The sequence below is a fragment of the Lipophrys pholis genome, assembly GCF_963383615.2.
Source record: "Lipophrys pholis genome assembly, chromosome: 1".
Taxonomy (NCBI): domain Eukaryota; kingdom Metazoa; phylum Chordata; class Actinopteri; order Blenniiformes; family Blenniidae; genus Lipophrys; species Lipophrys pholis.
The window spans coordinates 47,334,137-47,361,569 of record NC_137635.1 but is presented as its reverse complement, the minus strand read 5'-3'; the positions used below and the strand labels follow the sequence as shown (position 1 = coordinate 47,361,569).

General features: G+C 41.4%; 1 protein-coding gene across 1 annotated transcript in view; it reads left to right on the top strand.

Moving 5' to 3' along the window:
- LOC308113007 (collagen alpha-1(XI) chain-like) overlaps positions 1-27,433 on the top strand; it is an 84,634-nt gene that overhangs the window by 18,415 nt on the left and 38,786 nt on the right. The window contains exons 5-31 of the mRNA XM_080468882.1: positions 2,242-2,370; positions 5,730-5,819; positions 7,171-7,269; positions 8,631-8,933; positions 9,997-10,062; positions 11,341-11,382; positions 11,748-11,810; positions 13,891-13,965; positions 14,627-14,710; positions 15,806-15,862; positions 16,365-16,418; positions 16,538-16,591; positions 16,954-17,007; positions 17,991-18,044; positions 18,618-18,671; positions 18,771-18,815; positions 19,490-19,543; positions 19,636-19,680; positions 20,368-20,421; positions 21,280-21,324; positions 21,563-21,616; positions 21,687-21,731; positions 22,670-22,723; positions 22,804-22,848; positions 24,042-24,095; positions 24,181-24,288; positions 25,590-25,643. Coding sequence (XP_080325008.1) covers positions 2,242-2,370; positions 5,730-5,819; positions 7,171-7,269; positions 8,631-8,933; positions 9,997-10,062; positions 11,341-11,382; positions 11,748-11,810; positions 13,891-13,965; positions 14,627-14,710; positions 15,806-15,862; positions 16,365-16,418; positions 16,538-16,591; positions 16,954-17,007; positions 17,991-18,044; positions 18,618-18,671; positions 18,771-18,815; positions 19,490-19,543; positions 19,636-19,680; positions 20,368-20,421; positions 21,280-21,324; positions 21,563-21,616; positions 21,687-21,731; positions 22,670-22,723; positions 22,804-22,848; positions 24,042-24,095; positions 24,181-24,288; positions 25,590-25,643 — 1,935 coding nt within the window. The remainder of the gene's footprint in view (positions 1-2,241; positions 2,371-5,729; positions 5,820-7,170; positions 7,270-8,630; positions 8,934-9,996; positions 10,063-11,340; positions 11,383-11,747; positions 11,811-13,890; positions 13,966-14,626; positions 14,711-15,805; positions 15,863-16,364; positions 16,419-16,537; positions 16,592-16,953; positions 17,008-17,990; positions 18,045-18,617; positions 18,672-18,770; positions 18,816-19,489; positions 19,544-19,635; positions 19,681-20,367; positions 20,422-21,279; positions 21,325-21,562; positions 21,617-21,686; positions 21,732-22,669; positions 22,724-22,803; positions 22,849-24,041; positions 24,096-24,180; positions 24,289-25,589; positions 25,644-27,433) is intronic.

Here is a 27,433-nt window from a genome sequence, read left to right as displayed (position 1 = left end):
GAAGACACAGAGGATTTAAAAATGGAGGAAGGAGAAGATGATCAAAAGGGACTGACTCACTGTCTGGATTTGTAGATGGGCAATGTGTATGTGTGTGGTCTTCTTGACAAAGTGCATGCATTGTTGTTTCGTGCACTCGCACTTTATTTCCCTTTATGAAGTCATAAGATATAATAAATTTCGGAAATATTGAGGATTGGGGTTCGTGTCCAGGCACACAGAGAAATGGACCTAAACTAAAGGAAGGAGATGAAGGTCGACCACAAAGTTCAACGAGGGCAATTGAGATTTAAGAGTCATTCAAATTTAAGGCTTACGGTATGTTTAAAAATCTTTCACATAAGTCACTCAAATAAATGGGAAATATATGGCTCTCTTGATCTAGATCAGGGGTGTCAGACACATTTTAGTTCAAGGGCCACGTACAACCCCATTCAATCTTGAGCGGGCCGGACCAGTAAAATAGTGCCATAAATACGTTTAAAACTAAACTTTAAAGTTTTTCTTGGTTTTGTATACGTAATGACAATGCCTAGATTTTTGCAAAGCCAAACAATTACTACTGAAAATGACTACAAGCCCAACATAAAGCCATTTTTAATGAAACCAGGTACAAAATGGAGTGAAATGTCTAAAAACTTTCTCCTATAGTTGTTGCATAATGGGTGACTCTACAAACGCACCCTGACAGGCGACTTTGGCAGGGTCACTGGTATCTCAGCTCGGGTCTCAGTGTTGTCTTGTGTCCGCTACTCTTTAGAAATGTATTAAAAAATTATCTATGTCTTCTTTGAAATTTTTACAATTTTCTTTGTTTGGCCAGATTGGAGCCTAATTTTTGTGTTGTTTCGGCCCTGTGTTTCACACCCCTGATGTATATTGATTTAGAAATGTCTAAAGTCTATAGATACATTGGCACAGCTGCTTACAGTGGTTGGTAAATTGAACATTCATGCATTAATCCATATGTCAAATATATTTATGTCCTCAGCTTGTTGTTTGGCTTGTTCAATGGCTTGTTTGATTTTCCTGGTCACATATGATGGAAGTGCAGGGCGTTTAGTTTCTAATGCGCTCCAGAGATCTAAGCTCGTGCAGATGTTGCCTCCTGTAATTTAATGCAATCTGCATGTATGTGCTTCCTCTTTGGCGGCCACCCTGGTTGCATACAGCCTCTCTTTACCTTCACACAGCATTTTTCCTGTTTATTTGTCTTTTTTCTAGTTTTTTTTTTAATTACGTAGTCCAGGTGAATTCTGATGACGGACGGGCCGAAGATGCTCGTATGGTCGAAGGGTGTAGATAACTTCTCCAGATCTGTGGCATAGTAGTTCCTAGTTTGGAAATTCCTTGGGATACTATCATGGAAAAAGAGCCTTTGGCTGAAGTGAGGGTTGAGAGAGGGGATCTAATTTCCTTTTCCAAAGGCTCATGAAAAACAGACGGCCTCAGATAAGTACAGACTTGGTTATTTATCTGCTGTGGATGGGGACTTGCTGTCCCTAATGGCGAAGCGAGAGCGACCGTACAATAGTTCTGTCTGAAAGCTGACAGACTACCCTGAAGCTTTGATTCATTCCATAAATTTGTATGTGAGGATCTTGCTGCCTCTGGTACTGGAAAGCATCTGTCTCGCTCTTTCGTTGTCAAAATGAATCACCAGCAAGTTGGTGTAAAGGTGTGTCAATCAGCAGGGACAGAAACTGAGATACTTTGTTGGCACCAATGTTTGTTTTCTGGTTCTAATCATGAATGGAAAAAACGTCTTTATTATTATTATTTTTTTTATTATTACAGTTTTAAAGTCATTGTCAGTTGAACTTTACATGCACAAACCTCTTTTGTCTCACAAGTGCCTGCTTTTTGATTAAAGAGTCATTTATACTAGAAAATCCACAGAGAGAAGTAAACCACTGCCAGCCAGCTTCTAACCACCGTTGGCTTCCAGTTTGGCAAAGCTGAACCCTAATAACACGGTTTTAAACAGTGCACCTAGTTGTCGACTAATTAGGATGAATTAAGCAGCTTTGGCGTGGCTTTGGCGTTTCTAGCTGCAACTGCCAAACGATCTGTTTTGCTTCTTCTTTTTTTTTTGTGCCACAGACCAGTTTTTTCCTTAAAAGCCACTGTGGCTGATGCTCCTGGGAATTGAATGGAGACCATCTCGCAAACCAACATTTCACAATATCGTGATGGAAGATTGTTGTCGTTCCCTCCGCTAACACATGTGTCTTCTCTCAGGGCGACATCCAACAGCTGCTGATCGTGGCAGACCCCAGGGCCGCCCACGACTACTGTGAACACTACAGTCCCGACTGTGAAACCCCGAGCCATCACGACACCCCCCAGGCTCAAGAACCCGAGGACGAGGTCAGTATCTGGACCTGAGAGAGAAAGGAAAACGTGCTGAGGTGGATTTGGGAATAGAGAGGAGGGAGGAGCGAGGGAGGGGAGGTACTGAGGGTTTTGGGAAGTAGTGGGGAGGAAGGGAAAGTTGTAGAAAGAAGAGGAGAACAGGAAAGGAGCTAATGTGGGAGCTGGAGGATTTAAGGAAGGTGAGTCCAAGACTTTCCAGGACAGAGACTGATTTTAGTGCTCGCTGGAGGCGTAGCATGAATTATGAGGATAAAATGGGAAGGTTGGACTGGATTAAATATACAAACACCAACAAATACCATTCACTTTAAATGACCAAAAAAACAGGCTGAAACCAGGTGCTTGTATTTATGTCTATCCTATAAACTGGGAAGATTTTACCAAGTTCTTTTTCCTTTTGCGCTTAAGTTTGTCTTTTACATGTAAAGCAAAGCTTTATAGTAAACTGGCCCTCTCTTCAAACAAACTCACTGCTTTCATTTCTTTAACAAAACTCCTCTATATCTACAGTCTCTTCTCAATATTCACAACACAAATCACAATCCATGTCATAGTAGATTCATCAGTCTGGTCATGTCATGTTTTTCTTCATGAGTCACTGCTGCCTCTTCATTGTAAATGAACACTGGTTCTTAATTAACCTACCTGGTAACATAAAGTGAAATAAATACATTTAAACAAAATGTGATTTCACAGGACATCTGCTCATCAGGAGCTCTCTGAGCTCAGTCAATGGCGTCTTTACATAATCTTCTTGGTATGATTTTTTCACAATAAATTATCAAGTCAAATCTAACACCAACATGTCGGAAAGTAGTGTCATATGTCTGCGTGCTGATCCTGTGCAGCCTGAGGAGCTCTCTGTTTGTTGGCAGATCCTGAATAATATAAAGTCTGACATTTAAAGAAAGGTCGAGGTGATTGAAGGGCTGGGAAATGTGAAAAAAAGGACACTTTCAGACTCAGGATTCAAACTTGGCCCGCTCAAGCAAAGGCTGTTTGCCCCACTCCCATTCTGAATATTCGCCCCATTTATAGCCGGTGCACTTCTCAGTCTCCATGAAATAAACAAAGGCTGCAAAATATTCTCTGCAAATTGCTTGGACGGATTTGCAAACATTCCTCCGGGTGTAGTCGGAGAGAAAAGAACATGCTGACAAATCAAAACACAGCGGCTCTAGATCCTCGCTGATACTTTATTCAGATTTGTTAACTGAAATACAGTATATTTTCCTTTTTTTTTTTTCCTTCTTTAAACTTTCTCTATTTTGCTCCTTCAAACGTCTCTGCCGGCTGACATTCTCCTTCAGTATTTGACTGAATAACTGATGAGCTCACACTGGAAACTTTCCTCTTTTTCCTGCCACGAAGTCTGAGCCCACTTTGGAGTGGCCCCGTGATTTATATCACTAACGAGTTCTGCAGGCTCTGCCCAGACTCCCAGGGAAATTTAAGCTTTTCCTTCCCCATCTAGACATCCAGTACCTGGAAAAGTAGACTTTAGATCCCCGTTTCAAGACGAGGTGGTTCTCTGTTGAAAACTATTGGCCGTACAGTGGGTACCAGACCAGTCCTGGAAAATGTTGCTTCATCATCAAGTTACTCTTCGGCTCCAAACACAAGGAGCTTGTCAATTCTGAATAGACAACAGGGAATAGTTTGCTTTCGGGAAACTTGTAAATCTGGTTTATTCATCGTTGGTGTCGTTGCAGGTTAAACAGGAATGTTCTTCCTACATTCCAGCTCAGTTTTCTGAAGGTTTTTTTTTTTTTTTTAGATCTCACAAACTTCTTCTCCTTCTGTTTCTCAAAAAAAGAAAATCCGCAGTTTTCACTTTAAATGCCCAACATTGACCTGCAGCACGCTGCCTTTGCAGTGAAGAGAAGTGTCTGTGTCTGGAGCGTAATGCAGGAGGAGGAAGGGTGGCTCCTTTCATGAGCACACTTCAGTATTTACGTCTCTTATCCAAGACTGTGGTGAAGTTCTTGAGCTCAGCCAAGACCGTCAGCGCTATAAATCTTTATAAATCTTCTTTTCATACTCTTATCTGTCTCCAGGGTTCCCTCTGACTCTCTCTCTCTCTCTCTCTCTCTCTCTCTCTCTCTCTCTCTCTGGCTGTCTGTCTGTTCTGTCTGGCCGGTGTGACCTCTCTCCAGGCCGCTGGACGCAGGCCTGGCCAGTACTGCAGCAGGCCTTGGAACATGTATAATTTTTATGAGCTCAGCAGTTGTCCAGGGAGTAATATTTATCCCTTGGCTAATAGAGGATTGCACATGAGGGGCTGGTCTGTTAACTTAATCTACTTCGCCTCTGTTTTTACTGTGTTACAAAAGTTTCTGACAAAGAGCTACGAGTTTCAAATTGACATGAACATGCATTGTGCGAAAAACAAAATACCAATCAACATTAGAGACTTTAGGAAATAAATCTGCATGTAATAGTTTTACTCAAATGTGCACACATTGTGTACTGAAATAGTAAGGAAGTTCCTTTATCGTAGCGTGAAAAACACCAACGTCCTGATCTGCATATCTCAAATTATCAATGTCACCTTTATGCGTACTGAATAAAACTAGGAGGAGTATATGTGATCTGATTAATCTACAACCCAAAATGTGATTCACTACTTCCGAAAAGGCTTCTGTTATTCATTATTGCATCTTTTTTAACACGATTCCTTACTTTCTTCCTTCCTCCCCCTCTGGTCGAACTGAATTCATTTCCACTTCCAAACAAACATCAATATAAAGCATAAAACAGACAACATTATAATCTGGGATATTTGGAGATGTTGTTGCTTTCATGGAGACACTCCTAACCCGCTTCAATCTTTTAGCAGCAGTTAAAGCGCTGGGTTTACCTCCTGCTACTGCAGGCTGTGCACCCCATAATTTAGCAACATGCAGTGAGTCAGGACAGCTTGAGGTTTCTCTTTTAAAGAGCCTTTAATGAACGCTGCAGGCCATTGTTGCCATACATATTAAGAAGCGAAGAGCAGATAAGTTTTCACTGGCATCGCAGTAACATCCTGTTGGACCTAAACAACAATCCTAATTGCTGTTTGTGTGGTTGCAAACATTAATGTCTCTCAAATAAAGTCTGCCGGAAAGAATGTTATCTTCATCCATATGTAAAACTCTTCAGTTTTATGTGACGTTTCCAATGTTTGTCTTGTGGGCATGATATTTTTAAAATAACATGATATTTTGATTGTTTTTCTTTTTCTTTTTTCAAGAAGCACTGTTTCTTACACGCCATGTAAATAATGTACAATATGTCTTTGAGACATTGTGGTGCTTTATTTACATGACTGACTGACTGATGACTTCCCTTCTCTCTTTTTTCCCTTGTAGTACACTAACTATGACTATGGTGAGTTCTATGACTACACTGAAGGAGAGGTCACCACTGACAGTCCCCCAACGGAAGCAGTCAAAACTGAGGTAACACTCAACCAGTACAGATGGATTCATGGAGAACACCATGAATACCAGATACACTTACGGCCATATAATGAGGTACACCATACTGATCTTCTCTTGTCTTAACTGTACAATGTTCACCAAGGTGCTGAAAACCCACAGGAATTAATCCGTATTGACATGAGAGATGATTTGCTGCAGTGACTGTGCACACTATTTTGGTTCAGTAAACCCGGGAAACCAGTTTGAAATGACTGGAGTTCTTTGATATTATCTGTTGTCCTGCAGTGAGTAGCCGTGCAAAGACATGTACACTGTGGGAAGGCCTTGGTCAGCAACATTACACAGTTTGGTTGTGGGTAGCGAAGGTATCCCATGCGCCGTCCAGCAGCCTAAACTGTTGATACATGATGCATGCTTTCCTGTTGCAGTCGAAACTGAGACTCATCAGACTGTGTAATGTTTTCTGAATTTTCTATTGTCCAGTCTTTGTGAGCCTCTGTGATTTTCATCAGGCAGTATAAGAAACGGTTATTTGACACTCTAGACCAGTGCTGTCAAACACGTTTTAGTTCAGGCGCCACAAACAGCCCATCTTCATCTTGAATGGCCCGGACCGGTTAAATAGGGACATTATAACCTTTAAATTTAAAGTCTTGTTATATGTAAACATAATGAAAATGTCTATATTTTCCCAAGACCAAACAATTACTCCCAAAAAGGAATACAATCTCAACATAGAGCCAGTTTAAGTGAAGGTTTCTGGTGCAAAATAAATAATAAAAAAGTAGCTGTTGCATTCTGGGTGTTTTTACAAACCGACTCTGACAGCATGGCCATAAGGCTAATGCGAGTTGGTTCTCAATTATCTAAGGATCTAAGTGTTGTGTCTGCTGGTCTTAAGAAATTTGTTTTAAAAAAAAAAAAGGTTTTCTTTGAAATGTACAATTTTGTTGGTGGTTTCACCAGAATGGAGCTTCTATTTTCAGTTTGACATTCTCTGTAAAACCCTGCAATGCTCGCATCATCTCATGTTAAAACGTCACTTGAACCATATTTTTTTTCTCCATTGTGATGTCCAGTTTCAAATTCAGCACCTTGTTTTGATCATTTCTTCAAATTAGAGTTGAACTGGTGTACCTCAGGTCGTGGCCAGTAAGTGTATCGACCCTTCTTGACTTAATTGATCATTTTTGGCCCTTCTTTCCTCTTATCCCTTATCTCTTAATTCTTATGACTTCACTCACTGTTTCATGGTCAATATTTGAGTTTTAACTTATTCATCATTGTATTTGTCGGTCCTGGATTAAATCTTGCTGTTTTTTGTTGTCGTTTTTACTAAATTCCATCTATTTTGTGTTGATTCCTGCAGACAAATGTAGGTGGCGATTACTACACGGGTGAGTATGACTACAGCACAGTGGATGGAAATCAGCCTGAAACTCCCACTGAGACCACCGGACAAGGCCAGGTAGTTATTTATCATGCTTCTGTATTTTTCACTTCTATTTTATTCTGCAGGGATAGATGTGAACTATTTAATATCGCCCACATGCAAAACTTTAGAAAACAGTTATTAGAGCTGAAGCTAAGTTGTTTTTTTTAAACTCCTGATCTCAGTGGTCTCAATGACTTTTCAATAAAACTGCAAGACATCACATGCAAGAAACATATTTAATATGATTGCATTTGGAGGGTAAAACCAGACAAGGCCTCACTCATATCAAGTCGTTCACGCCAACTCTTTTGATTTCCATGAAGAAACACCGCCATCAAAAAGTGAGTTTGGAGGAAGGAAAACTTTGTCATTTAATGAAGCATGACCAATGGAAAACCAGTAGACAGACAACATCCCCCCACGTTTCTTCCATATCCTGAATTTGGCAGATCCCGTCGTAGTTTGTGAGAAACCGTCATATAAAACAGAAGATAATGAGGAACAGTCGGAGGTTCGACTGAAACAATACGAGCTCCGCCGGCCAAATGACTGTCGATTACAAACGGGCTGTACCTTCAGGTGGATAACGCAGCTTGAGTCAGCCCGAGACGTAACATTCATTTAAAGTGACAGGGCACAAAGGAAGTCAAACATATGGTGTACCATGTTGGAGCAGTTGTCTAATTATTGAGGACGGAAATACAGTGGATAACTTACGAGACATGTGCTGTGTTTTTGTGTTTTCCATGGATGGATAAAGTTTAAAGCTTGATTGTACAATGGGTCACATCGATCTGAGGTTCAGTTACAGAATCAATGATGTATTGTTCCTGTTTTCCCAATAGGCAAAGCATCGTAGATTAGATCGCTAAACCGTTCAATCGTTAACCACTGTAACTAATGCTTTAATGCTTTACATTTCTCAAAATTTGAATAGCTTGATAGTAGATCTTGATCAATAATCTCATCTGTGTCTGCATTCTGCATTCTAAAGATGCTTTCTATAGATGAGCTATTTTACTATGTATGTAATACTGTATATTATTTCATGTATTCTGTAATATAACATATTGTGCCCTTGCAACAGCTCAGAATGAATTCCCCTATAGGGGCAATTTAGTGTATCGTATCACATCACATTGTATTGTGTCGGTATCGTAGCCAAAGTGTTGCTTAGTCTCACGCAGCGTTTTTTGCAGAATGTGTTTAGTCTCATTGTAAATATAGCATGTGATTCCAATTGTATTTTCACAAATGCAGAGATTTTGTTAAAATCTTCTCAAGCTTACTGAGTTGAACTCCTGTTTAAACTTTGTGATTTAAAACAGTGACCCAATGAACTAACCAAACCTCCATGCTCCTTCCCTTCATTCCCATGCCTGGACTGATCCCAGAGTTACGATGGGGAAATCGTGGATGATTACATCACCGGCGTGGAAGAAGTCGGGGCTGACCCCACCGTTGCCGTGGAAACCGCTGCCCCAGTGGAAACCGGAAAGACGTCCGTTCCCGGCAGCGAGGTGTACGAGTTCAAGGAGTACGACCTGAAGGAATACGACCACAAAGAGTTCGTGGAGAAACCGTACGACTACGGCGATTATGGAGATTACGGCACCACTGAAACCAAGCCCTCGCCCGTCCCGTACGAGGAGGAGATCGGTCCCGGTGTGGCGGCGGAGACGGACATCAGAGAGAGTGTAAGTGATGATGTGAGGAAGAGTGTGGATCAGGAATGTGGAACGGCCAAGAAGATGCTGGTGGCTTTCGTTTGATGGAGCATTTTGTTGTGCTCTTTCTGCTTGTTGTTTCTAGTATTTGCAGCATATTGAAGCAGTCTGTATATACAAGCAGGGAACACAAACACACACCTTGTCTTCCGCAGATGAGCAGATGTTGACCCAGCTGCCGGCACGGGTCGCCCTCTGTAACCTCTCGATCCCACTGACCTCTCTGCTTCATCAAAGTTTCGTCCCTGTTTATCCCACCAATAATCTGTGTGGATTACCTGATGACAAACAGTCTTTGAAAATGTTTTTTCATTAAATCCAAGTAGATTGATATCTTAAGCCAGACAGAAATATCTGCTGAGCCAGTGTCTATCATGGCCTGTTTCCAGCCGTCTTCCTTGGCTCAGGAGTCTGATTCTCAGAGGCAGGAAGTGACACGGTCTCGATCTGGATTTTGGCTTGAGACGTGCATGCTTTGGGTTAATCTGCACTGTGCTCTACACTCTACTTTCTTCACCCCTCCTTTTTCTTTTTTTAACCACTTTCTCATTAAGTACTGTTTTCTTCTGTAGGCTAAACTGTACGATCTGGTGGTTGTGCGCTCAGTGGTGTAGCTGGGTTGCGAATTCCTTTCATGTGCAGTCATTGTGTGCACAGTGTCAGGTAACAACCTCTACATCTGAGCACGGTCGGGGTCTTTCTGGCTCTGAGGATGCATAATAAATAGATGTCAGACCAATTTTAAATTATACCTTTTCGCGAAAATGATTCTTGAGGTTCACTTTTTCCACGGGTCAGACTGAAAACTGCTTTTTGCCTCAACCACTTCACAAATCTCTCTAAGCAGTGAAGCAACAAGTCAGCATTTGTTTTTAAATGTATTGTGTATTTTTAAGTAGGTTTGAATATTATTCTCAGTAAAAGTGATGCACCCTTCGGATGTGGTTGAACATCGGCTGCTCATTGATTGACTTTATACTGGAAAGCTCTGTCGTATGTCGAGAAGCTCACTTGGTCTCTGTTGTGTTTGTAGATGGGTGGAAGCCACAGCTACCTGGGAGAAAAGGGAGAGAAGGGTGAACCTGCTGTCATTGAGCCAGTAAGTGATGTACCACAACACTCCAAACTTTCTGAGAAAGCAATCAAAGCTAAGCAATATTGCCAATCAAGTTAAATGTGTTTGAAACTAAAACATCCAAGAAAACTTCATGGCTTGCTTAGATAACTAATGGATTTTTTGAAATGTGTGCAAAAACTGACTGATTAATACAAATTTTTCTCTAAGTCGTATATCAATCTTTCAACAATGTTACAAAAGTACAGAGCTGTGCAAAAGTACTCATATTTTAGTTTTCTAGTGAAAAAAAAATCTTAAATGTTGACGTCTTTACTGACTAAAAGTTGAACACGTGAATTTTCACCATTATAGATACACAGTGCATTTCAAGGTATCGTGAAGCTTTGTTTGGCAGTAGTGGTAGATGACATGTGCACACACACACATTATGATATTGTAATCGTATGTAGATACACCAGCTTAATCATTAGCAATGACACAGTGTAAGACTACACCATAGTTTTCAGTCAGATGATATTCAGGTTGGATTTATGTGATAATTTCAATTTAGGACCGAAAGAGGAAGTTAATGAGCTTCAACCTTCAGTTTCAATGACTGTTAAGACAATTCAAATTTCAGTTTCACGAAAGTATCTTTGTGTTCAAATGTAGGAAGTGAAAGTAAACATAACATCCTCCTGAGTGCAGTAATTAAGTACAAATGCTTTTCACTTGCCACCTCTGCATAAGCGGCATATTTCTAGAATGTAATTTGCTGTTTTTCACATTCAACAAATTGATTTATTAGTCTGCAGAGGCAAACCCTTGTGACAAATATACTTTCTTTTATGCATTTTTGTCTTTATCTGATGTCCCCAAATTTGATTCACGTCTTGATTCATTTCATTTTCAATGAAACTGAACTTCAGGCACCGACAGCCGGCAGGATCCTCGCTCCTGATCAGATTTAACTTTCTTCTTTCATCAAAGAAGCTAAACAGCCGCCGTCTGCAGAGAAATGCCACCTCACTTCTTTAGGGAATCATCCTATACAGTTTACCAGGGCAGGCGAAACACTGACCGAAATGGCAGCTGCAGTTACCGTCTCCCCTCCCTGGCTGTGCGTCCCACCACAGACGCTTGTCTCAATTTTTGAGGACAAACACAAACGCATCATCAGATAGAAGCGGTATTGCTACTGTAGGATCTTTTTGCTATAAGTGAAGTCCTCCACCTCAAACCCAAGCGAACCACGTTGCCTCTCATTGGATTTACAGGCAGCCCTGTAATGCTACTGTATCCGCTTTTTCCCTTTTTCAGGGGATGCTTATAGAAGGACCCCAAGGAGCCCCCGGCCAGGCAGTGAGTATCACGTTCTCCTACACTCCTGTCTGCCTTCCACAGATGGAGAACAGCTAAAGAGGGAAAAAATGTCTTTATGGAAAGAGCGTCAGCGCTGATCGCCAGTGAAGCTTGAGCGAGGAGAGACAGTTAAAATGTGTATTTGTGCATGAGTGTGTGTGAGTGTCAAAGAGAGAGAAAGAAAAGGGTGGGGGGGTTGGGGGGGTATTTTGAGGCTTTCTTCTTTCAAACCCATGTCTTAGCTTCTGTCTTTGTTGGCCTATGCAGCACACGTATTGGACAGTCTGTCAGTGGTGGGGATGGTGGTTTAGCTCGAGTCTGGGATAATATTCTCAGTGTATGTGCGTCTGTGTGTCTGGTTTCAGGGTCTTCCCGGTACCCCAGGATCACAAGGTCCCTCAGGTACCCCAGGAGATCATGGAGAGAGGGTGAGTGAAAGCAGGCCTCGTTTCTGCCAAGTTTTCCCACCTATTTCCTTCTTTTCATATATGTTAAGGTTCAAGAGCTATTTTCATGTTAAAAATGTGTTTCCACTAATGTATCCTCAATCTTCTCTAATGGTAACTGCAGCTTCGGTCATCCATCTTTCTTGTGGGATTATTTATAAATGCCCCTGCGTTTCTTCTCCTGACTCCCCTCTCCTGTGCCGGAAAGCTGTGAAGTCCTATTTCTCTGCCATGGAATGAATAATACAACTGCTACCGCAGCAGTGGGAGGGATTACAGAGGAGTGGCGCGAGGAGATGAGATGCCCATAAACTGTCAATATAGCGACAAAGAGAAGTCATGAGAAGCAGCTGTGGTGATGTGCCTGATGAATAGTTGCAATACATAGAAAAACACGCCACGGTGGGATTCCACTCATTTATTTGATTGACTGGATGACACAGAATAAGTGTCTGAAAATACTGCTTATTCCAGTTGTGGTGATTGCCCTTATAACCCCCCTTTCATCGACCTTTCAATACATTTATTTAGCCACTAAGGGTTCACCAACACACCTCCTCCAATGTGACCAACAGCTGTCACAAGTACAAAAGGCTTATTGTTCCTTGGTGTGATCAAAAAATATTTTCTTTAGTCCTAAAATCTCCCTCCTCCCTTCATTTCCTCCCATGAGAGACTGTCTTGCTGAGGATTGACGGGAGGATTAAAAGTGACTCGTTTCTGTAGTCTTGTGGTTTTCCTTTACGTAGTCGCCGGCCTGCACTCAGCATTTCTCTCGTGATCAACTCCCCTCTCTCTCTCTATCTCTCTCTCTCTCTCTCTCTCTATCTCTCACTCTCTCTCTCTCTCTCTCTCTCTCTCTCTCTCTCTCTCTCTCTCTCTCTCTCTCTCTCTCTCTCTCTCTCTCTCTCTCTCTCTCCTTCCTTTCCACCCAAACACCGCTTTTCCCAGGCGTGTAGCACAATTATTAACACTAGATGCCACTGCGCTCACGATAACAGAGGTGGATGGAGCCCATTGGCCACCGCGGGGGAACGGCACTTGGAAACACATGGCTTCAATTTGAACTGGTCTTGAGATTGGTGCTTATGACATGACTGCTAAGTGGATCCTGGTTTTCCTGGAAGCAGCTTGATCCGATCTCTGATAAGCTTGCTTTTTTTTTTTTTCATTAAACCAAAAATCGACTCAAACTGTAATTTAACTGTCATGTTTTAGTGCGAGCAGCTTTCATGCAGGGATTTGATTCAACATAGCAAAATGTGAAAAGTGTGTATTTCAGCTCAAAAGACGTCTGAGTGAAGTTTTGGCCATAACCTCCAAGTCACAAAACACACGTCTGAGGTTCCCTCAAATAGCCGCAGTTAAAAACGAACCCTGATTTATGTTTGGAAGTGATCTTCCCTCTGGTGCCACCCGTAGGCCAATCATCTTCCCTCGTCTGAACTTTCTCTCCTTCAGTTTTGTTTTCTGGGTTTTAATAGCGTCGGAGTCTCTCAGGGCAATCACTCCTCCTCCTCCGTCTCGTTATGAAGTCGGGCGATATCTCAAGGCGAGCTAAATGAAAACACAGGCTTTGTCTTTGCCTGGGACCGAATTCCCTCTCTCTGCCCCTCGTAGCGGGAATACTTTGCTTGTTTGTTTAGAACGAACAACAATGCAAATTGTAGCGAAGGCAGCTTCCTGTTGAAGTCGCAGATAAACAAAGGGGTTTGCTGTGAACAGATTAGTGCCCAAAACTATGTAGTAATAATAGTGAAACTGTTGTTTGTTAGTGCTGTTATCAGTTCTTTTTTGTTTTTTCAATTAGCAGAGCCCCTTCGGGGATTATGGAGACAAGACAAAATAGTCACGTTATCTCCTGGAAAAATACAAGGCTTTCCTATTATCCTCATCTAATTAATTCTTCCCACTAATTCTGTGTACTGCTATGCAATTAATAAAACAATAGCTTGTGATCCAATGTGAGAATATATCCCTAAAGCCAGTCCTGTAAATCTTTGCAGATTAGCTTTTTGCTATGATATTTTGGCCCTCATGAGTGTTTTCCCCGATTCTTCAGGGTCCTCCTGGCCGCCCCGGTCTTCCTGGTTCAGATGGTATCCCTGGTCCTCCAGGTACCGTCCTCATGCTTCCAGTAAGTCCTGCTGCTTTTCACACATCGTCTGAGCCGTCCGTCCCGTTTCCCACTCACACACCATCCACCCTTCATCTCTGGCATCGGTGCGAAACTCACTTCATTTAGCAAAATTACATCACTGCATCGCCAGCAGGCCAGAGGATCGCAACCTTATTTTCTTTGGGTTACAAATCACTTACCTTGTAAATGTCAGCTGGTGCAATGGAGTGGAACCAGTGAGTTGGGGCTTTGAATGGCTGGGCGACACACACACTTGTGCGTGCGTGCGTGCGTGCGTGCGTGCGTGCGTGCGCGTGTGTGTGTGTGTGTGTGTGTGTGTGTGTGTGTGTGTGTGTGTGTGTGTGTGTGTGTGTGTGTGTGTGTGTGTGTGTGTGTGTGTGTGTGTGTGTGTGTGTGTGTGTGTGTGTGTGTGTGTGTGTGTGTGTGTGTGTGTGTGTGTGTGTGTGTGTGTGTGTGTGTGTGTGTGTGTGTGTGTGTGTGTGTGTGTGTGTGTGTGTGTGTGTGTGTTTGTGCCTGGCAAAAAAGCTGCAGTTTTACAAGTTTACCAGCGAAAATTTGAACACACTCACCAAGGGGGACATTTGATGTCTCACTCTGTAAAAAGGAGACAAGTCAATTTGTGTTTAATTGTGTGTCTTTGCTGTTTTGTGGTTGACAGTTTCGTGCAGGCGGTGAGTCACATAAAGGCCCTGTGGTTTCAGCCCAGGAAGCTCAGGCTCAGGCCATCCTCTCTCAGGCCAGGGTAAGTATGTGGCTCAATAGCAACCCATTGTACTGTTATTAATTTAACAAAAAAAAAAAAAGTGTCTCTGTGAAGCTTAACTTGTGATTCATGATGCTTGAAATAGTCAACAATATAGAGACGACTTTTCACTGGACCTGATCTCCAAATAAATTGTCTAATTTTCTAAATATAAAACATTTGACGGGTTAACTAGAACATAAGGCAGCAACATATGTTAACACCCACTCAGGGGTCCTGACAACCAGGGCAGTGTTTAAAAAAAAAAAAAACATTTTTAGGCTTTCAGCAAGGTGTGATTTGTCTCCGAACACATGGAGACCATTAAATGTTGTGAATATTCACATATTTCACAACACTCTATGGAGCTGGAGGGCTGCCAACGGCCTGTGTTTAGTAATGTGGAGAAAGCACTTGTCACCTTCCTGGGGGATCGGCGGGGGGCGGGGGGTGAACAATAGAGACAGGAAATGCACAGAAAGTGATTTATGGAAACAAATTGGACGACGTTGCGATCTTAAACTGCAGTCATATATTTCACTAAAGATGTAACAAATCAAACACGTGCATTCGATAGGCCACCAATAGTTGTCTTCTTTGAAGTAGCCAATTCAATAATCACCCTGCAAATAAGTTCCAGACAAATTCATTGGCAGAAAGAGGCTGTGGTCAACCATGAGCACAACTGGGAAACCATGATGGAGAACAAAGTGAAGTTCACACGTTGTAATGGTCCGTGCATTAAAAGAATTTAATGGGTGATGTCTCTTTGGTGTTTTATTTTATTATTTGAAGTTCTCTTGTGTGTTTCAGTCTCTTTTTTCCACATGAGTCGTGTTGACATGCCTGCACATTAGAATGGTTTGGTCTTTATTTGGAGACAGAAATAGATGAAAACAATCAATAAATCTGAAGAAAAAAAAAAAGGTAAACTAATCAAATGTAGATGATGTCACTGATGAGAATCACCAACGTCTGTGTGTGTGTGTGTGTGTGTGTACTTCTGCCTGTCTATGCATGCAGACTTGCAGTATGCAAAAGTGCCCTTCTAGTTGGTGTCCGGTGGTTAAAGATTTGTTTTCCTCTGATCCGCAGCTCGCAATGAGAGGTCCCCCTGGGCCGGCAGGCATGACGGGAAGATCTGGTCCTGTGGTGAGTCGCCATTTATCATCCCGTCATTCATTCAGTTGCATTGTCTGTCACGATTTCAAGAAATTACAAGTTCAAATGTGAAGCCTGTAGCATACATGTGCGTACAACTCAAACATTTACCACCAGCAGGTTTGATTTCATTCCATATAAGAACCATTAAACAGAAGTAATAGACAAGCACACACATTTTTTTTATGTGTGTGCTTATCTATGTCGTCACATTGCATGTTACTGGTGACAGGAACTGTTGAGATGCGATGGGATTCCTCTTGTCGTCCACATGAACCGTGTTGTCATGTAATTCTTGGCCACGGGTCGGATTTTGTGGAAACAATCTTCAGGAGGTTTCAGTGCATGTACATAATCCTCCTTTGAATATATAACAATGTGTTTGGATTAGCATTACGTTCTTGTCAAACCTAAAGTATGATGCAGCGTTCTGAGCCAAATTATCTCATGACATATCCGTGCGTGTGCGTGCACGTGTGTGTGTTGATTATAGGGAGGTCCTGGTGCTTCTGGACTTAAAGGTGACCATGGGGACTCTGGACCACAGGTGAGAGAAGCACTTTTTTAACTTTAGAAATTTATGTTGAAATTGAGTTGTCTCCTTGATGTGTATGATAATTCATTTTCTGTCCTTCTGAGTGTTGTTTTTGTTTTTTTCTGAATTAGGGACCCAGAGGTCTTCAGGGTCCTACTGGACTTCCAGGGAAAGCAGGAAAGAGGGTACGAATTCCCTCCAACATAGAGATTTTTTATAGTTTATTTTGCATATTTATTAATCTTCACTTCAGCAACAACGCATTACAACAAAATTATTTCCACTATTTTGAATGATTTCTAATATGTCATGATGAAAAGCACACATTTCAGAACACTCTGTTTACTTTTCAACATGGCTTTCTTTCAAATAAGTCAGCCACACCCAATGATTGTCTCTCAGTTGTTTAAACTCATGTTTATTTCACGGTAAACAATTTTTCTTGAGTAGTGCATCTTCCCTGTTTATCCTCCGCGGCCTTCCCAGATGATTGAATGTTGTTGCGATGACATTCCCATGTAAACTGACACACGCTCTTGTCCTCCAGGGCCGTAACGGAGCTGACGGAGCACGAGGAATGCCAGGAGAAGCCGGGACCAAGGTGAAGTGCATGCCAAGTTTTTCAGAAAAGGGAAAGAAAAAAAAAAATGTCCACAGGCGACATTCAAAACGCCACCCGCGATTCTCTGCGTTAAACCACACTGATGTGTGTCCCACACTGATGTGGTCACTGAGCACGCTCCGCTTTTCACGGGAAAAGTCTTCTGTGGCTCTCCTGATCCAGCATGGTACATACTTATACAGAAGACATAATGGCAAATAATTGCCACGTCGAGGTTAACCGAATAAATAAACTCATGAGCAAACTACTGCTTTAGAATTGGTGTCAAATTACCTTTTTTTGGGGGGGGGGCAGAAAATAAGGAAATACTGCAGAGTTACGAGGTGAAACTTCACCGTACAGCAGAGGAAAGAAGCCCAACAGGCTTATTTGAAATCCCCCTTATCAATAAACATTTCTACATTTTTATGATGGAAATAGAAAAATAGCAAAAGATGAAGCAGCAACAAGCAGAGAAAACAAAAAAAGGAGTTAATGAAGACAGTCACCTAAAGCACACAACAAATCAACACTTGAATCAGTGGACGAGAGATGATTACATAATTTAGCCTTAAAACAGCCAAAGAGGGAAGCATTTTATTCCAGAGTTTGGGCCCATTAAATGTGATAGAAAGTTGATGTTTGGAGGTACGACAGAGCGGCAGCTGCAAGTCTTTTGGGTTCCTCGTTGCGTAGGAGTGAAAAGGCTGATGAAAACTGGAAAAAGTTGCAAAATGTGTCTGGAAGGTCTTGTTTTCTGTTAATGAACTTGCACATAAATATGCATGTTTGTCAAGTATTGACAGATGTAATCCGTACAAGTTTAAACTTTCTCATCCTGCGATGCTTTTAATAAACAACCATATGTTAAATATCTGACCTCCAACATCTGCAGCGTCACTGCAGCTCTTCAGTTCACAACAATAACGACTAACGGAGCTTTGTGTCTCTGGTTTTGTTTTTTTGTTTTTTCCCTAATCCAGGGTGATCGCGGCTTCGACGGCCTCCCCGGTCTTCCTGGAGAGAAGGGACACAGAGTGAGTATGAGGACAAAGTGTTTGGTGATTCTCTGAATCCGTAGGGTCAGAGGACAAATGTCATGAAGCCCTCTGTCTGTAAACACGAGATCCAGCGCTGTTATTCCTCGACCGAGCCGTTCATTGATCACTGTCACCGCTGCTCTGTCCTTACAGCGTCGTCAAGGTTGACTCGCAGTTTAAGGGCCACCCTCCATCCATCTCTTGTACACTTTAGAGTTGACAGATGTGAACCCATTAGGACGTTTGACCCACTTTTTAGAGGCGTAACCAGCCACCGAACCACCGGGGCAGCTTTTAACCAGGCCTGTGTTTGTGGGATTTGGGCCTACGTAAAGAGAAAGGCGTATTTCTAGATAGACTTATCCTATACTGAGTAATTACAGGGCCACTATGGGATGGCCTGTCCTTATAGAACACTAAGAATAGTAAAAATCATACAGGCCCATGTCAGTTGTGGTGACCAGGCATGTTGTAGATTACAGGCAGTAAGTTACAGGATTTTTTTCTGTCTTTTTAATGCATCCAAAAGTAAAAAAAAAAAAAAAGCTATATGTTTCCTGTGTTATGTAGGGGGAATCAGGTCCTACAGGTTCTCCAGGGTCTCCAGGAGATGACGGCCCTCGAGTGAGTAGCACCACATGCATCTTCTTTGCTTTATTTAAAATTATAATTTTTTTACTTTTTTTACTCTTACTAATCCTATTTCTGTCTCTCTAACCAAAGGGTGAAGATGGTCAGGTTGGACAGAGAGGCGTAGCTGGTGAGGGTGTAAGTATTTATTATTATCTAACAAAAGGTTCTTAAACTGATTTTCATACAGACTTGCGTAATGTGGAATATTTTCCAAAAAGTTGAAAATATGATTCTAATGTTATCCATTCTCCTTGCTACTCCATTCATTCTTTCCTCAGCATTAATTTTTGCAATTACTGAAACGCGCGTCCTCGCCCTCGACTCCTCGCTGTAGCTGTAATGACATTCCTGTCTGCAAAGACCATCATGTTTGTAATCTCGGCCCTGCCAAGACCGAATGGCTCTGCATAATAGATCAAAAAATAGAACTGAATGATGTGTAATCCTGTCACATTCTGCGCCTTTCACGTGGACAATAGAGTGACACACATGAAATTGCACAGTCCTTTTAAAGAAACAGTTACACGGCATTTCGTCATCTGTTGTCAATAAGATGAAAGAGTATAGAAAAGCCTTGATGTTATGGGCATAACTTGAGAAATAGAGAAACTTTTACTTGCTCTGTACCTGCAGTACCAATAAATGACCACATGGGGTCAGTGTTTTATATGATCAGAGCATTTTCACTGCATCCACTGTATCATACATTACTGTTTGTCATAGCAATATCAGTGAAGTCAAAGCTTTCATACAAGCAGTAATCTGGATGGTTCTGTGTGTCTTTACGTTGTGGCTGCTTTGATTTGCAGGGTCCTCGGGGTTTGCTCGGCCCCAGAGGGTCTCCTGGTCCTGGAGGACAGCGCGTGAGTATTCCCCCCTGTATTCACTCATTTGTGATTCTTTTCTTCTATATTTTTTTGTTCACTGATCATTCAAATATTTGAAATATTTTCAGGGCCTTCCCGGACTCGATGGACAAGGCGGTCCCAAAGGAAATATGGTAATTTGTTTTGGGATTTATTTTGAAGGATGTTAGAAAATGTGATGGTAGGAAGAAATTTGTAATGACCAACGAAGCAGTCTTATATCTTTGAACAATGGAGTCTGCTGACTGAGGGGGAACTTTAAGCTTAAGGGACCTTTGAAGAAATAGAAAGCCTGTGTGTCCCATCATGCATTTGTCTTCCTGGAGTGTCTCGGTGGGACCTTTGGATGAGGTTGGCCATCATTGGTCAAGACAGCTGCACAAACCCACAGCTTGTCTGTGGCCACTGATTCACCAAGACGGAAATAAACAGAGCAGCTGTTGCAGGGCAGAGAACAATGGCAAATTGGTGTGTTTCTCATTAATGTCCTGAAATCCTGGTTTTGATGTCAACAGGCTGACATTTACAAAAAACACTTGATAATAATCCACCACGACAGAGCTTCCTTACGCCTTTATGGGCCTTTTTGAGGCATCATTTAGTAGAAAAGATGCTCTTTGGTTTCTTGTTTAGAGAGAAAACTCCCAATAAAGTATAACTTTTGTGCTTTGTAAGAATATGAATCAAGTTGGCCTTTAAAATAAGTTACTTTAAATTGAGTTCAGATGTTTGTAATCCTCTTTAATTGATTTGATGGTACAAGTCAAAGTAGCATTTATGTGCATTTCATCATGACATCCTGTTTTCTTTGTTGTGTTCAGGGTCCACAAGGAGAGCCAGGGCCTCCTGGGCAGCAGGGCATGCCTGGTCCACATGTAAGTAGTTTTTTTTTTTTTTTACTTCCTTCTTTCTCTGTATCCACCTTTTTTTAACGCACACCCTGTCTGATCTGTGTCTTGCTCAGTTTCCCTCCGTCTCGATTGTCTCTCAATCTCTTGATCTCAGTCTTCTTTTTGTCACTCCATGCACGTCTCTCATTTTTAATGCTCGCTGTGCAACAGGGACGACCGTGAGCTCAAATGATCGCTGCTGGTTTCTTAATCAAAAGTCCAAACTCTTTTTGTTGTCTGTTCTCTCCACTCTTACCTGATTTATTCTATTGGCTGTATTTTGTTTTTCAAAATTCACCTTCAATAATAGCAACAACCACACAAGTGTTCATTTAATTTGGAATGGAGTTAATTACTTACTAATAAGATTAGATACATTTAATAGCATTGACCTCAGTTATTGGCACAAAAAAAAATCTATTTTTTTGTTTTAATCATCTTTAATACTAAACAATATTTTTAGCCAAAATGTATGATTATAAATCCTGCCAAGACTGACAACTTGAAGAAAATGGCTTAATTTCTCTGGAAAGTGTTTAAAACAACCTTTTCTTTATTAGAATGAGAGAAGTTAAATAAATGAACATGTTCAATTTGTACCTTGCTATAGGAAGGTTGTTGCCTTCCAGCAAAGACCGAACCTGTTGAAAAAGAGCACAGCTCATTCACTTTATCTAGCTTTGGAATGATTGTAGAATATATTTAACATCTGAATTCAAATATTTGAATTTAAATACATGACAGGGAGGTATACTGTTTGTACTTTACCTCTGTTTTAACATCATATAAGTTACCTTGCCTTGATGAATGGTGTTTAACTGATTCACATCCGTTGTTTTTCAGGGTCTTATTGGTCCTCAAGGTCCAATTGGGCCTCCTGGTGAAAAAGTAAGTGAAGGAGGAGAGCGGCTGTCCCAATAAATGAGCGTTTCGGTCCAGAATTCATAAGTGATTCTGCAGATTTGCTGCAGAGCCTTAGGCCTCTACTGGTGCAGAGAAAGACATGTGCTCAAGTACTTTATGAGCATAAGCGCTTCCTCCGCCTCACAAAAGGCAATGCATGCATTAGTGGAGGTAATAAGCTTCTCATCTATCGGCCTGTCTCACCACCTCTCTCTCCTTGTAGGGACCTCAAGGCAAACAAGGCCTGGCTGGTCTTGCTGGTGCTGACGGGCCACCTGTAAGTGACACAGTTTATTGTTTGCGATCCGGACGAATTCTGAAGTGACCAACACGTCTCTGCTTTTCAGGGTCACCCGGGTAAAGAGGGTCCTGGGGGAGAGAAGGGAGCCCCTGTAAGTAGAATGTCTTTCTTGTGTTTAATTACTGAAGATTGGATTAAATTGGTATCAAAAGAGAGTTTGGTGCTAATGTCATATGTAGTTGGCACAGACCGGCGGTGTCAAACATAAGGCCTGCGGGCCGCAAGCGGCTCCAATCCGGCCAAACCACCAAGTAAATTGTAAAAACTTTCAATGAAAACATAGATTTTTGGACAAATTTCTTAAGAGTAGCGCACACATCTAAACGCTGAGACCCGATCTGAGATATCAGTGATGCTGCAATGAAAGCTCGCTACCTAGTTGCTATCAAACTCAACTCAAAGCCCCGCTGTCAGGGCGAGTTTTTGTAAAGACATGCTTTTTAGGGGGGACATTTCATTGTATTTTGCGCCTGAAGGTTTCATGAAAATTGGCTTTATGTTGAGAGTTTTGTGAAAATTTTGATATTTTGATCATGTTTACTCTGCACCACAACAAAGAAAAACTCTGAAGTTGAAATTGAAAGAATATTATGGCACTATTTTACCTGTTTGGCACACTCAAGATTAAATTGTGCTGTATGTGAAACCTGAACTAAAATGTGTTTGACACCCCTGGCATAGCCTGTCAGAAGAGTGGGATTTAATACATCATTTATTTATACCAGGGGAAAAAGAAGAAGAAGAAAAATACCCCACAGTAATCTACACTTTGTCAACTGTATTGACATGATAGAGACATTTCTGAGACAGTGGCCATGAATTCGTCAACAGATGAAAATTATGTTGTTGAATTTGACCAATTTAGTGTTGTTAGCATTGTAGCCTATTAGTTCTCAGGGGCTATTCTTTGCAGTTGACACCATATCCCTGTGCCTTTAGGGCATTCTCCCATCTATGTGTTAGGTATCACAATGTCCCCAAAATGTCACCATTGTCCCTGTTTCTAAAGCTTTTTCTCTCATTTTTAAGGGTCATCCTGGTCCAATGGGATCCATCGGTTACCCTGGACCCCGTGGTGTCAAAGTAAGTCCTGGCCTCCTCCCATGCAGTAGCAATCTGCTATCAGAAAGCTCCGGTTGCCCTGACATTTCTTGTCTTTACAGGGTGCTGAGGGAATCAGAGGCCTTAAAGGTGACAGAGGAGAAAAGGTAAACATCTCTCCGTCATCCTCTCTTCATTCAACGTGGCTGACAGATGACATTCCTCGAAAAAAACGGAGCCATCAGAGTTGTAATTCCTTCTCAAATGAGGCTTCCTTTTAATCCTGCGAATGGAAAAACTCTTAAAGGCCCATCAGGCTGGCAGTTAAATCCTTGTGCCACTGAGCTGTAATGGAGTGTGGAACATTAAACCAGAATGAGGCCGCTTTGTGGAGCAATTTTCACTCAACATAGATCTATTGCCTTTTGTTTTCTTGGTTTGCATTGGTGGAATTTATCCTGTTGCAAGTTTTGTCTTGGTTTTCCACTCTGTAGTCAGGAAGTTAAACTTCTTTAGAAATGTTTTTGGTAGTCAGAACACTGATGAAAACTTTTGTGCGTTGATGTTTTTAAGTTAAATAAAAGATAGAAAGTTACTGTTATATTTCAGTTCTGGTTTCATTTTAGGGAGGAGACTGGAATCTGTGTGTTTTATGAAGAGAAAACAGGTTATATCATTAAAACTGCATTCTCAATTGTGACCAGCAGGTGGCAGCAAACCAGCACAGGAAAAAAGCAGACAACGGGAAATAACTTTACAACTGCGCACATTAGACCTGGGCTTGGTACCAGACTAGTTATCCTGACAACTCTGTGAGAGTAAATCAGACATTATGAAATAGAGGAAAATTAAATGTAACTGCTTTGCTTGTATTTCAATGATGCCAGCTTTATTATCTCAAGTGTAGGCGCTTCTGTTTTGTGGGCATACCTTGACCGATTGTTATTGATTCAAGATTCAAGGTTCCCTGTGTTGAAAGAGTATAATTAGATAAAACATACAGATAAACATAAGAACTTAGCTGATGCAGAGAAGAAACTATAGTTTGTTATAATAATAATTACACATGAGCAAGCATAAGCGACATGCGAAAAGGAAAAACGCCCTGTTAACAGGAAGAAACCTGCCGAACCAGACTCAGAGGTGGCAGCTTTCTGCTGTTGTGGTTGGGGATAGGGGATAGTTAATGGAACTTAATACTCCATGTATTCTTAGTTGTTTTTTTTTTTTTTTATGTATCTTCTTTGTAACAAACTGAATGTTTCATTTGAATGTCCACTAGATGCAAGAATTAACCTTTATTAAGAAACAAAATATTTCATTAAAATTGATTCAACAACATTTTGTCTTTCATCTGCAGGGAGAAGATGGATTTCCTGGTTTCAAGGGTGACATGGGCCTGAAGGGTGACAAGGTGAAGCATCATTCTAATGAGGAAATTTGGCTTTGTATTTGCAAAGACTGAAATAAAAGTATTGGTCGGTTCTCTCTGCTTGCAGGGTGAAGGTGGAGTCCTCGGACCCAGAGGGGAGGACGGTCCCGAGGGTCCTAAGGGCAAGTCAGGCCCCAGCGGAGAATCAGGACCATTAGGATCAGCTGGAGAGAAGGTATATAATCAATATCATATGGTGTTGTATACTGTATGCCTATTAAATGGGATAGTAAGTCAGTACAAACACTTAAAACAAAATATTTGACTAATCGCATTCGTTAATAAATAAGTCTGTCTGAAGACACTTTCTTGGTTTTGCTCCACGTTTGATTCTGTAGATTCTCTCCACACCCCCATCATCTGTAAGACCATCCCAGTTTAATTGGTCCATGTTGCCAACATTTTTCCATGGAGCTTTGATCTTGTCGTAGGGTATCCTGCTTCTCCACGCTGCAGTATTTATGCTTCGACAAATTAGTAGTAAAAGGTTACAGCAACGTCTTCCCAGTTCAAATTCAAGGTGAAGGAGAATTCTTTGAAGATAAAGAATAATTCATCAGCTCCCTATTATAGTTTTCTGCCTATGGAAGATCTTCGTGCTACATGTTCTCCTGAATATTACAAATATATTTTACATTTTGCATGCATCATCATGCAGCATATATTTTGTATTAATGCAATTACTCAGAAAGTTTTAAAATGTTTCAGATTAAAGACAATGCTGTGAGATTATCAGACAACGGTTATCACAAGCTATTACAACCTCAGATAGCCTGAGATGATCTTTTAACATTTCAATGAGGCCACTGCTGACTAGCCGATAGAAATGCAGCATGAAATGACGCAATCGTCAACGCGCCTCCGGCCCTGCACCCAAAACAATGGTTTGAAACTTCTCACGAAAGTAAAACACGCCATATTTTTTGTCTGCTCCTCATCTTCACTGCATATAAATGCCTGGAGAACAATGGTTTTGTTGTTGGTTAAGTTTGTTTTTTTATCTACTGACGGAGCACGTGGTTTCCATGGAGGACGTACAGAAGGACACTGGTCCTCCCGTGAACTGACGTAGCCTCCAATTTGGTGGATGTTAAAATTTTACAATCAAACTTTGTGTTTTAAATGTATTTATGTGCCCTGTAATAAACTCATAATGGTGTTGGAATTGCTGTAAATGGCATTACTCCGATCATATATAAATATTCCACTTGACCTTAGCAGAAGGTGAAACCACAAGGAGCAGTTAAACAGAGTCCTGCGTAATTCTTGATAAGTGTGCAGCATCTGAAAGGAACCGCAGTGGATCCACATGTACAGTAACACCTCTTTAGAGATGAGGTCATTTTCCTACCCGTGGCATTAAAGTGATTCAACTTTATGGTTATGAGTTTAACTTGTGTGAACTTTACTGCTGTCTCCAACAAGGTCTCCAGTGGCACAATGATCATCTTTGTTTTGTTTTGTTTTGTTTTTTAGGGAAAACTTGGAGTTCCTGGATTGCCTGGATACCCTGGAAGACAAGGACCGAAGGTGAATAATAATAATAATAATAATAATAATAATAGATTTGTTTTAATAGTTGAATCCCCCCTGTCCACTGTGAGGTCAAGAATTAGAGTTAACTGAGGTTAATGTGTTGGTCACAGGCAGTTCAGCCCTTAATAATATGGTGTGTTGAAGGATTTCTTTCTCTGTGGTCACACATCCCATTACACTTTATGCTTGTTTTATGTTCATTGAAGTAACCAGAAGCATATATTGATGCCTCCCCATGTGTGTCTGGGTTTCCTTCAGGTAATCCAATTACCTCCCACATCCCCAACATGCATTTGAGGCTAATTGGTGACCTTGAGTTGCCTCTAGGTGTGAACGTGAGTGTGCGTATTTGCCCTGTGATGGGCTGGTGACCTGCCCAGTGTGCATCCTGCCCTCGCCCACAGTTAGCTGGCACTGGCTCCAGCGCTGGTGGATCAGTTATATATACCATAATATGAGTTCTAAACAGAGAAAACAAAGCGAACTAGATCCCAATCCTTAAAAGGAAAACAAAGCCAAAGAACAAAAAACCTCCACCGGCTTGTGTTGAAGTCGTCACACACCTGAGAGAAAGCCTCCCAGGCTTGTACATGTTGCTATATAACGCACAGTGATTTTTATTGTGATTTTATAACCTTACATCCACTCCCGTATTGTCCACAGACACACACAAATCTAAACCTGCTCCCACGTGTCTTTTTTAAAAATCTGCTGATCTGCTGACTGGACTCCCAACACCCGCAAACACAAACCCGAGCAGACATCATCCGAGCCCTCTCCATGACTCCTAAAACAAGCATCGCTGGCACGGTCACCTGCTGCCGTCATCAGCTGTCTCTCTTCCTTAGACTTTATCTGGCAGTCTGGCATTCCTTGCACTGTTGCAGCGACTATCCAGATTTGCTGCTGTGGCTGCTTCCTCTCTGCTGCTGTCAGCACTGACACCTTGGCACTGATATGATGGGTCACATACACCCGGGCTTACAGCGCGGGGATCGGCAAGCCTCCTGCTCCTTCTGTTAATGTCAGCACAATCTGAGCTGTGGGTGCCCCACAAATTATTAAGGGACGAGAATAAATTAAAGGAAGTGGAAGGGATTCAGAAGCGATGCGTTAAAATCTGGGCTACAAGGAATCTTAGATCATTGATTTGCTCATACTTTTAATAGTTCTAACATTTTGTATTCTGTGGTTTTCTGACAATTTCTGCATATTTCACTTTGGTTATGATTAGAATAATAGTTTAGATCTGTGTGAATCGACCTGAATGACACAGAGTGATTAAAAACTCATCGCAAAATTCTCAAAAACACAGTTTTTATTGTATCTATGCGATCTCCTGAGTGTCAAGGATCCGCTTTTCTTTTAATTGTTTTTGGCTTCAGCCTAGATCAGGGGTGTCAAACATAAGGCCCGTGGGCCAAAACCGACAAGAGGCTCTAATCCAGCCGGCAAACCACCAAGGCAATTATAATGAAAAGATTGATTTGTTTTAAAACAAATTTCTTCAGGGTAGTGGACAGAATGCAGCACTACCAGAGCTGAGATATCTGTGATGCTGCATTGAAAAACAGCAAACTAGAAATAGCCTCAAAGCTATGGCGGCAAGGTGTAACAACATGCATAATGAAACAGCTATGCAAGACATTCTTGGGGCATTTCACTGTATTTTGCACCAGAAGGTTTCATTAAAATTGGCTTTATGTTGAGATTAAATAGCTTTCTGTAATAATTAGTTTTTTGTGACAATATTGACATTTTCATCATGTATGCTCTACACCACA